General features: G+C 36.5%; 1 protein-coding gene across 4 annotated transcripts; it reads left to right on the top strand.

The window, feature by feature from the left end:
* Positions 1 to 1,840: 1,840 nt before the first annotated feature.
* LOC104611633 (uncharacterized) lies at positions 1,841 to 10,106 on the top strand. Of its 4 annotated transcripts, none has more exons than XM_010278773.3 (8): positions 1,854 to 2,172; positions 3,656 to 3,711; positions 4,444 to 4,681; positions 4,857 to 5,047; positions 5,275 to 5,510; positions 7,560 to 7,803; positions 7,990 to 8,097; positions 9,735 to 10,106. In XM_010278773.3, the coding sequence occupies exons 1-8, from the start codon at positions 1,992 to 1,994 to the stop codon at positions 9,855 to 9,857; spliced, it is 1,377 nt and encodes a 458-aa protein (XP_010277075.1). In that variant the 5' UTR covers positions 1,854 to 1,991; the 3' UTR covers positions 9,858 to 10,106. The 4 variants fall into 4 exon arrangements, with proteins under 4 accessions (XP_010277073.1, XP_010277074.1, XP_010277075.1 ...); XM_010278770.2 differs by having other exon boundaries at positions 1,855 to 2,228; positions 3,480 to 3,711; XM_010278771.3 differs by lacking the exon at positions 3,656 to 3,711 and having other exon boundaries at positions 1,841 to 2,228.
* Positions 10,107 to 10,768: the final 662 nt, after the last annotated feature.

Raw genomic sequence — 10,768 nt, forward strand, 5'->3', positions numbered from 1 at the left:
CCTGTGAGGTTGGTGTGAGGTGCATGAAGAGCAGATCCGAATTCATAATAATCATGATCAATTTTACATCCAAAAAATGTGATGATGATGATGACAACAACCATGTTGATGATAAAGAAAATATTGTTAATAAAGATATATTAATATATTAATTAGATCGCTGTCATTGTTTAATAAAGATATAAATAAATAAATAATTTTTTTTATAAGATGCTAAATAACTACGCTATTATTTAAAAAAATTCCTTGCAACTAATTGAAATTGACTTTGTCACAATTCACAAAGTGAATTAATTCTGCTGACAACCACTATTTGTGGAGTTCTTCAAACATATTAATTTCTAAATAAATTAACATTTAAGTGTAATTAATTGTGGATTGTCAATATAGACCTGGCAATTGGGTTGGGTGGGTCCGGGTCGGGTTCAGGTTCGGATTGGGTCAAGATCCTTCGGGTTGATTTCGGGTCGGGTTGCATTTTGGGTTGGATTGTCAAATACTAGACCCGTGGGTCAATTTGGTTCATCCCAAAAAATAACTGAAATTTAAAAAAATAAAGAAAGACTACATAAAAATTGTCAAAATTAAAAGAAGTAACCTTAAAATTCCAAATATAAAACAAAAAACTTGAACATTTAACAATTTAAAGAGTAAAGATTAAATAGAAAAAATTAAAGAGCGGAAACTTCTAACAATGAATAAATAATCCCAATTAAACTTAACAATCAGGTCAAGAGGTTGACCCATGACCCAACCCAGTTTTTTCCAGGTTGGGTCGAGTCGGGTCATTCTCACATTCAATTAGTTAAATATGAGACCCTAACTCTGTTTTTTTGGATTGGGTTGGGTCAACTTTTTGCCAGGTCTAACTGTCAACCAAATGAGTTTCATCAGAAATTAAAATTATCAGTTATATTAAGATTCTGAACAATGATTCATGCTTCTACTACGACTACAACAATAAATCATACTACATAATTTTTTCCTTATACTGATTAATTCAACCTAAAAGTTTAAACTATTCGATTAGCCTATTGGGCTTGAAGTGCGGACGAGCATATACTGAAGTTTAATTAATTATAATGAGAGCGATGGGAATCAAACACTAGATCATCACTTGATCAAACGGGTCTCTCAATAAGCTTTTAGTCTCTAAGGCTAATAATAAAGATGATAGGCAGTAATTGTAAGCATCAAAATCATCACCAAAACTGGTCCCCTAACCTTGAGCTTGAGCTCTTTGCGGACAATTGCATCACTTAGGCGTGGCAGACAGGAATCCCTGCTTTCCCTGGGCCTAACCATCCATCCTCCTGAAATAAGGCTAACAAGAATAATGTTGAATTTTCAAAAGCAGGCAACTTTGGACCAAACTGAATATTCACCCTCCCACATAAAACAAACACTCAAATCGTGGTCACCATGCAGAAGCCTGCAAAGTCTTCAAGATTCCCATTGGTGGGTCTTCACTTACAAACTATGTTCCAAAAATGAAGAAAAAAAACACAACAGATCCATCGAGATTAATTATATTAAAGCATTCTTGTTTTTTTCTCCCCCTATATATATAATATGGGTTTCTATTAATTAATTCCATGATGAATCATTTTCATTTATATAAAGCTTATCAGCCTAAAAATAATTAGCTAGTTCAACTTAGAGATCATGATTTGGAATTTGGAAATGCATGCGTGTAATTAATTTTTTTTTCTTTTTTAAAAAAAAAGAGAGAATCTCTTTTTATCAGAGCAAAGACAAGGGATAAAAACGTACAGGAGGAATGAAAGAGAAGGAACGAAAGGTCCCTTCTTTTGGGTGTCAATAATATATGGCTTGGGGGCCTTGGGCTGTCAACAAACTTCATTAATCTGAAAGTGACTGGACTGTGGAGTCCCCTAAAGCCTTAAGAGGAATCTCTTCATTTAATTCCATTACATATATCCAGTTTTAATTTCTCTGCTTGCCAGTTGCCGCGCTTCCCAGAGCTGTGCATGCTTTTGGTAAATAAAATGGCTCAACACGGCCCAAGACTTGTAGTGCCCATAGACCTGAAGAAGAAGCCCTGGGAACAGAAACTGCCCCTTCATAATCGATGGCACCCCGATATACCAGCAGTTGCCGATGTGAAGGCTGGAGAGCTGTTTCGAGTTGAAATGGTAGATTTCAGTGGAGGTGGCATCACTCATTCATTTTCTGCCCATGACATTAAACATGCTGATCTTTCAATTGTAAGCAGCTTTCTTTTCGTTTTCTATATATATTATTTGCATGCTTCAACATTAATTACTTCTTAATTGAATCCATACAAACATAGATCGATAGATATAGCCATGTTTGTCATCCTCATCCAGGCATTTCATGATGAATTGCGCCAATGCAAGCGAAAATCATCTGCCACTTTGGATTATCTCATGGATGAACCAAATTAGGGCAATTCTAGATACAAAATATATTTTGTATTTATACTCCTTCCAAACTGAACCAAATTAGGACAATTCTAGATACAAAATATATTTTTCAGTACTGCTACTTTCAAATGTAGCTTAACATGTTGCAAAATCTTTATAGCTCGATGAGCATTTCACAGTTAATAGAGAACTTCACAATGACATAATCCCTTTTTAAATATAAATCTTTCATTTTGTCCCACTTCATAAATTTTTAATGATTTTTCTGGTTTTATTTATTATACTCAAGTATTCAACCCCCTCTCGTATACAAACCAATAAAAATTTATGAGAAGTTCAAATCCAAAAATTATTATATCATAATAATCGAATAATCTTAAGAGAAGCCCCGTTACTATTTTCCTTTCCAACTTTGCAATGATTTTCATATCTTTCTAGTGGGGGGATTTAGGATCAGGAAAGACATCTTAATTTTTTTTCCCAAATCCCATGTTGGGATTTTTTTTTTTTTTTGAAACAATGCTAGTCCCATCGCTCTGGGAATTGGGAGTGAACCGGATCACGGATAACCTCCACCTCCAGCAATTTACAAATTACAACAAACTGGTTGCTCTCAGACCCGAACCCAAGTACCCATGGGTTTTTCCATTTGATGATAAATAATTAAATATAGCCTATTATCCTTTTTCTCCAGATATTTTGTTCTCCGTTCTTCCAAATTCATGAATACCCGATTGCTGCTTTCCCCCATGAAATTAACCCAATTTAGTTCAATAGCATTCAGCTATGACACAATGCAGAAAGAAATTTTTTTTCATTTTAGTGCAACTGTGGAAGGCGAAAGATGCTGCTACTAGTACTAGGGGGGACCACGTTGACAAAAATGTACCTCCACATTTGTGGGCTACTTTTTTTGCATCCATTTGTCAAACTACTTGTATGGAAGCTATTCTTCCATCATCTTTCAGTAAGGTAATTGATGGGGGTACGCTTGATTAGACTGTATCTACGTAGACATTTACCATATGCTCTCCCAAAAATAAATTGACCACTTTATGATCTTCCCTCCAGTACTGGTTCAGCAATGCCTCCTCCCACTCCAAGAATACTAGTCCCCATAGACCTCAGGAAGAAGCCATGGGAGCAGAAGCTACCACTCCATAACCGTTGGCACCCACTGATACCCGCAGTTGCTGATGTTAGAGTAGGTGATATCTTCAGAATTGAGACGCTAGACTGGACTGGAGGTGCCATCACAGATAATGCATCCGCAATAGATGTGAAAACCATTGATCTCTCAACTGTAAGTACTGTTCTTCTTAGAATCCTACTTCTCCTGAGTTTGAAATTAGATGCTATAAACCACAGTTAAAACCCGCCAAGTTGCATGACGTTCATCTTGCTGTGGGGTCCGAGGAGGGACAGATATATACATATACAGAGAAGCTGTTTCCAAGATTTAAACCCTAGTCCCCTAAGTACAATCAATGGAGCAACCCAATCTTTACGCCAAGGCCCACCCTCTAACGTTATGGCATCATACAGCTATAAAAATTACTTGGCATCAGGAGATCACGATCACCAACTCCTGAGATTCCTTATTATTCTGGAGAATCTTGGCAAGTTAAATAACCAACAAGAGTGGGATAGACCCTCTTTTCTTTATCTTCTTTAAACAGAGCATTGCTATCGTAGGAAAACCACAAATTTGAAGTTTTGCATGAACTTCGTCCTCGAGTATGATCAAATGCAAAGGCATTAAGATAACCACTTAGTCAGCACAAACCGCCATAACAATGATTAGAGAGATATGGTCAGCTAAGAAAAAGGTCACAGCTGGTAACAGGTACAAATTATACAAGCATGTACCCAACAAGAAATAAACAAAAATTTTAGTTTTGATGTCAGTTCAGGAAAAACATCTTTAGTGAGCCATTCCCATATATGGTTTTCTTCAAAAAAGCTTCAGATCAGGAAAAACATCTTTTCTACAGTCGACATACTAGTGATTACAATCCATTTCAATGTTTCCTAGGTGCATTATCTCAGCGGTCCCATAAAAGTTTCAGATAAAGATGGCATTCCAGCCAAGCCAGGTGATCTTCTTGCGGTTGAAATCTGTAATTTGGGCCCTCTTACTGGAGATGAATGGGGTTATACAGCAACATTTGACAGAGAAAATGGAGGTGGTTTTCTGACAGATCATTTCCCTTGTGCAACCAAAGCAATTTGGTATTTTGAGGGAATATATGCTTACTCTCCTCAGATACCAGGTAACTCTACTTATTTCCATTTCCTTCTTTTACTAGCTTCTTTCCAGTTTGCCACAGAGAGAACAAACGTAAGAAGTTTTCAAACTATTTCTATAACCCAATAAAATAGACAGAATCTCCAGCATATAGGATTATTACCATGTTTCATATTTCACCCAACATGCATACTTGGCAGGTGTACGATTTCCAGGTTTAACTCACCCTGGAATAATTGGAACTGCTCCATCAATGGAACTCCTAAGCATATGGAATGAAAGAGAGAAACAACTAGAAGAAAATGGTCCCCAATCTCTGAAGTTGTGTGAGGTCCTGCACTCACGACCACTGGCAAACCTACCAACATCCAAAGGTTGTCTTCTTGGAAAGGTATAATGCACTGATCCAACTGATAATTTATATGCTATTAAGAGAAAAGGAATTTGTCACTTCCTATCTGGTTATCTTCTTCAATAACTTATTCCTCCACTTCCACTTGCAAATTAGGCACTCCACAGATGGGCTTACAGATCCACAAAATGCATGCATATTGGTTGAAAAATAAAAGAGAAACAAAACAAGAAAAAAGTATTCTGACTAGTCATAGCTATTTGTAGATCCAAGAAGGAACTCCAGAATGGGAAAAGATTGCAAGAGAGGCTGCACGGACAATCCCAGGAAGAGAAAATGGAGGAAATTGTGACATCAAGAATCTCAGTAAGGGTTCAAAGATATATCTTCCAGTATTTGTAGATGGAGCAAATTTCAGTACGGGTGACATGCACTTCTCCCAGGGCGATGGAGAAGTCTCCTTCTGTGGAGCAATAGAGATGAGTGGATTTCTAGAGCTCAAGTACTTTAACATCTTTGTGCCATATTCTAAACTAAGTGCTTGGAAGTTGTGCCCTTTGAAAACTCTTGAAATGTTTCAAAAAGTTTTATTGGTAAATTGTTTCAAAGGATTGTTACCACATATGGAAAGCATAAATGAAACTCAGATAAGTTTTCAACTTTTAACAGGTATCTACCTAGATACTATGAAATGGGGTGCTAGCAAAGATTCACTCTTAAAACACACACACACACACCTTATCTGACATTCTGACTCATATCTTAAGTCTTAACCATATCTAGGCTTTTACCAAAAAAAAAACCATATCTAGGTAACATATCTTAACCTGAACCAAGCAAATTTGTACACCATAACCTCACATCTCAAAGAGACACGGAGTGTGACAACCATAAAAAAATTGCACAATTTTCTTAAATGGCAGGGGATGAAATGGAGGTAAACCGGATCAGGCACTAAAACAAAGGATAGGGCCTTTAATGCAGAAATAAAGCATAGACTTCAAAGACAGCATAGAGAAGTGGCAGATCAAAAATCAGCACCATGCTCATCATTTAAGGTTTTGGTTGGGACACCATGATTTAGAAAATGAAGACATATGGGCTGTATAGCAGAAAAGAAAGTCACAGCTTCCATGGGCATGCCTCTTCTCCAATTTACTACTCAATCACCATAAACCTTGTACTCATTCCAACTGATGGATCAAATCATGCATTAGGCTTTGATTTTGAAAATTTTCAAGAAAAAAGTAACAGAATCAACCTTAAAGACAAGGGAATGAATCAAGGAGATGGATCAGTAGACAGTGAGTTTCTAATATGTTTATTATGTTAATTATTTTGTAACAACAAGGAATCTATATGCCTTATAGATGGATACACCTTTTATATACATAGCCTAAAGGAAAAGGACTAACATACCCCAACCAATAACCATAAAGAACAAAGAGATATGACTCTTATGATCAGCTATGATACTGAGGTATCTATACAAGGGTGCTGGATTGTATTCAACACTTCAATTTTTAATGTAAATTTTGTATCTGATTCTGTGTCCTTACTGTATCTGGGTATCATAGACTATAGAGTTGGAATATTAGCACCAAGGCGCATTGACAAGCATATCTTATTTTTCATAGAGGATGCAGATTGAAGTTTATCACCCTCGTTCAGTCTATTGGACCTTGAAGAAAAAGCAGGTTTCATGAAGTTTAAGTTACTCTTAACCCTACATGGGGTGTGTGTGTGTGTGTGTGTGTGTGTGTGTGTATGTGTGTGTGTGTGTGTTTGAGAGAGAGAGTATTATGTAAATAAAACCTAAGATGCATGTCCAATACATTTCCAGCTATGCCCAACAAAATCCATACTACATAAACCATAGAAAGAATTGCATTAGAAATAGAAATACCATATCATCAAAAGGTGCCAGGTCAATTATCAAGCATATTTTCCACACAAACCAAATAGAAGACTCCAAAAAGAACCCCTCCCCCCCTAAATATATTTGTATGAGATCTTCTAAGAGTTCTCTCCCTTCCAAAATACTCAGAATTCACTTAAAGAATATGCTTCTTCACTTGTGAGATGTACAAATCATATATGAAATATTGATATGAAGATAGTGGGTGACACTTATTCTTTCATTAATTTCTTTCAAGAATCTGTTCTGCACAAATTAGATTTTAACAATTCTTGTTCTTCATGTTTCTTCATTTGCAAGCTGAATGAATCAATAATCATATGCCAAATATTAATATGAAGACATTAAGGTGATTCTTGCTGTTTCATTATTTGAAGTTATTGGGTCATTTCAAGAATTTTTTGTGCTCAATAAAACTTCTAAGAATGTCTTTTTGGGGTACTTATGTCTATCATTCAACAGATAAATAGGTTATCTTAAATTGTTTTTTCGCAATGAGGATATGTTTTATCTTTCATTTTGATGAATATGATCAATAAATGGGGCTCCTGGTTACTATAAATACAAATTTCCATCTACATATTCTTTATTCTGCTTTCAAAGCCAATTCAAAGTAAATTTTCTTATTATCAGGTGTGAAATCATAAGGGGAGGGATGAAAGAGTACCTAACACCAATGGGTCCCACTCCTCTTCATGTGAACCCAATCTTTGAAATAGGCCCAGTCGAGCCAAGGTTCTCAGAATGGCTGGTTTTTGAAGGCATCAGTGTTGATGAGAGTGGGAGGCAACATTACCTTGACGCAAGTGTTGCATACAAGCGTGCAGTGCTCAATGCCATTGACTATCTCAACAAATTTGGATACTCCAAAGAGCAGGTCTAAATTCCCCCTCAAGATCAAAATTATTAAATAAAAGATAAAATAGGATGATAACACACAAAGAAACTACAGGAAAAAAGAGTTAACTCTTATGGGAACTTTTTTTTTTTGATAAATAACTCTTATTGGTGGCCACCAACACACAAGTACAGAATGACTTGCTAATATGTTGATGAGTATCAGGTCTATCTTTTGCTATCGTGTTGTCCTTGTGAAGGAAGGATATCAGGAATAGTTGATTCTCCAAACGCTGTTGCAACTCTTGCAATTCCAACAGCTATATTTGACCAGGTAGCCAAATTATTGCCACCATTTAAAATTGTTAAATATTTATGGATGGAAAGTTTCTGTGTTTAACCGATAAGATATCCATTCATAGTAATGATTTAAATGCAGTGTATATATCTCTGCCTGACCTTTAAAGGTGATTTTCCATACTCCATGGGCATTTTCTTTATAAGTAACCATTGTCATGGATAAATTCTTTCTCCAGTAATCAAGTATTATAGCATTTAGCAAGGAACTTTCTTTGGTAGGTAATGAGTAAATTTCATTAATAATTTTAAAAATCCAGTAGTACAACAAAGAGTTGAAAAGAAGATCAACCCTCTAAATACCACAGGTCCGACAAAAGAAGGATTTAGGAAAGACATTAATGCCCCACAATCTCTTCTAACTCCGTCTTGATATCATGCCTTTGCATCTTGTTAGGTTCTTTCGATACAAAAAACCCAATCCATGATAAAAGGGAAGATGATCCCACACATCCTTGGGACCAGCCTCAACTTGTCTTGTAATTTTGCCAAGAATCTAAGCAAGCAAAACTGATTTATGAAGTGTTGGTCTGGTTTTAGAAGCCTTCAAAGAGTTGTACAGGATAAGCTGCCACTTATCCTTCGAGATTCCAACACTTTTTTTCTTCATTTTCTCTCTTAATTCCCCATCCTTTTACTCCCTCCGATCCTAGTAGCGAGTATTTAACAGGAAAGAACTGTCTTCAAACCTCATCAATAGTTTTTTTTTTTAATAGTGGGGGTTATGAGTCCTACCTATAGACAAGAGAGTAGCCACCTAAAATCTCATGCTTCTAGGTGTAGGTTACTGGGATAGGACCATTAGGTTATATGCTAGATCTAGGAAATGCAATAGCCTGTCAAACCCCAAAAGTATCATCTTATTATGGCGCAGGATATGTCTAATCTCAACAATTAAATTGCTTTCACTAAAAGATACTGCAATCTAGTTGAATCTGGGTGTTCAAAACAGAATATTTTCCATTGACAGCCCAATGATGGCTTGGTATGAATTGGAACCATTAAAACTGGACTTGGGCCCTTTATAGGGGAAGTACTTTTGGCTGATTTGGTTGTTGTCAAATGGTTGAACAAAAGGGGTGAAGTGGTGTCACTTTATCAACATAAGACCAGTTAGAGTCCATATTGCCTAATTCTGCTTTACCAATTACAGTACCTTCCTGCATCAAAATCAGTTTATTGTTGATGATCTGTAGAACTACCAAATCCTCTCTCAGATGCATCTTCATGACATCTATACATAGCCAAACCATCAAATTGGCACTGAGAAGTGAAAATGAATTTCATAGACCTGGATATATGGCAACAATCACTGTCTGTCGTGTGTATACGGTATCTTGGTGCAAAAGGAAGAGTCAAGCTACTGCAAGACCTGTCCAAGAAGTTCAAGCACTAAGATAGTCTGAAATGTAAGCAAATATGTTGCACGTACAGCATGACTTTTTTTTTTTTTTTGGGGGGGGGGGGGGGGAGCACATATGACAAACAGGCAATAAAACTTCTCAAAGATGTATGTTTTCTTGTTATTGTATTATGCCAACAGTTTATCTTCATTAAGATTTAGTAAGGAAATGTTATTTCTTTCTTTGATATTAACTGCTCATGCCCCTGCAGGATGTTCGCCCCAAGACCAACAAAGTACCAGTTGGGCCCCGTCTACTCAGGAAACCTGATGTTCTAAAATGCACTTACGATGGCAACTTACCCACTACAACGAACCCTGCTGGCAAAACATAGTTATTATCAAAGGGCTCATGAAGCCTAGAAGAAGCACAGACCTTTGGTTGCTTACTTGATGTAATAGTTCTTCAGACAAATGTGGAATTAAAGATAGAAACTTTGAACTTAAATCTTGAAGCAAGTAGACCCATTTCCCAATTTCTTACCGAATGCATGGCATGAAGCTGAAGAAGACTGAACCTTATTTGTTAATTATTCTCTTGTTCACTTTTTAAAATAGAAATTAATCCCGGTATGGTCATCAAATATTGTACAGATTGTGCAGCCCTACTCCATTCCTTTGCCAGTCCAAGTCAGGTTCATCAAAATGGAACATTGTCCAATAAATCATATGTTTTCCAACTGGAACCTCAAGGAAAATTTCCTCAGGCTCAACCTTGAGGCTCATGCCTAAAAAGTACAAGGAAAGTACCTCAAATTTTGAGATGCCATTGGTCAAAATATGCATTTCACACATAGAAGTAGAGTTTGCAGCACAAGAGTAATTGAAAGATCGTTTTTTATTGGTAATTCATCAAAGATTTTATTATTTTGTGATAAAAGAATGGATGAGATGTACATGGAAAAGAGTGGGTCAAGCATCCCTTAAAAGTTTAGGCTACTCCCCCGCTAATTCCCCAGTTTTTTTGCTCACGTATAACATTCGATCCCCTTAGGGTCCCCCCCCCCCCAATATAAATGGTTTTTTTATAAGCATCTATAATAGATTTTTTATTGTGAGTTCAATTTTTTTCGTAATTATCAAGGTTTTTAAAACCGGACCGGACAGGGAACCATTCTGGGTCTGGTTCCTGGGTCGAACAGTCCAACTGTCCAGTCCAAATAGATGGCCTGCTCAGACAAAAAAAATAAATAAAAAAAAAAAGTAAAAACACAAAAAACAGGCAAAAGCCATTCCCAGGTTGAAC

The sequence above is a fragment of the Nelumbo nucifera genome, chromosome 1, assembly GCF_055504915.1.
Source record: "Nelumbo nucifera cultivar China Antique chromosome 1, China Antique-T2T, whole genome shotgun sequence".
Classification (NCBI taxonomy): domain Eukaryota; kingdom Viridiplantae; phylum Streptophyta; class Magnoliopsida; order Proteales; family Nelumbonaceae; genus Nelumbo; species Nelumbo nucifera.

What these genes read in the sequence shown, in the direction of transcription:
- LOC104611633 (XM_010278770.2), top strand. Translation starts at nt 2,200, where the DNA reads ATGACATTAAACATGCTGATCTTTCAATT. An exon ending in AACATGCTGATCTTTCAATT is followed by an intron (nt 2,229 to 3,479) that starts GTAAGCAGCTTT and finishes TCTTCCCTCCAG; the next exon opens with TACTGGTTCAGCAATGCCTC. An exon ending in AAACCATTGATCTCTCAACT is followed by an intron (nt 3,712 to 4,443) that starts GTAAGTACTGTT and finishes AATGTTTCCTAG; the next exon opens with GTGCATTATCTCAGCGGTCC.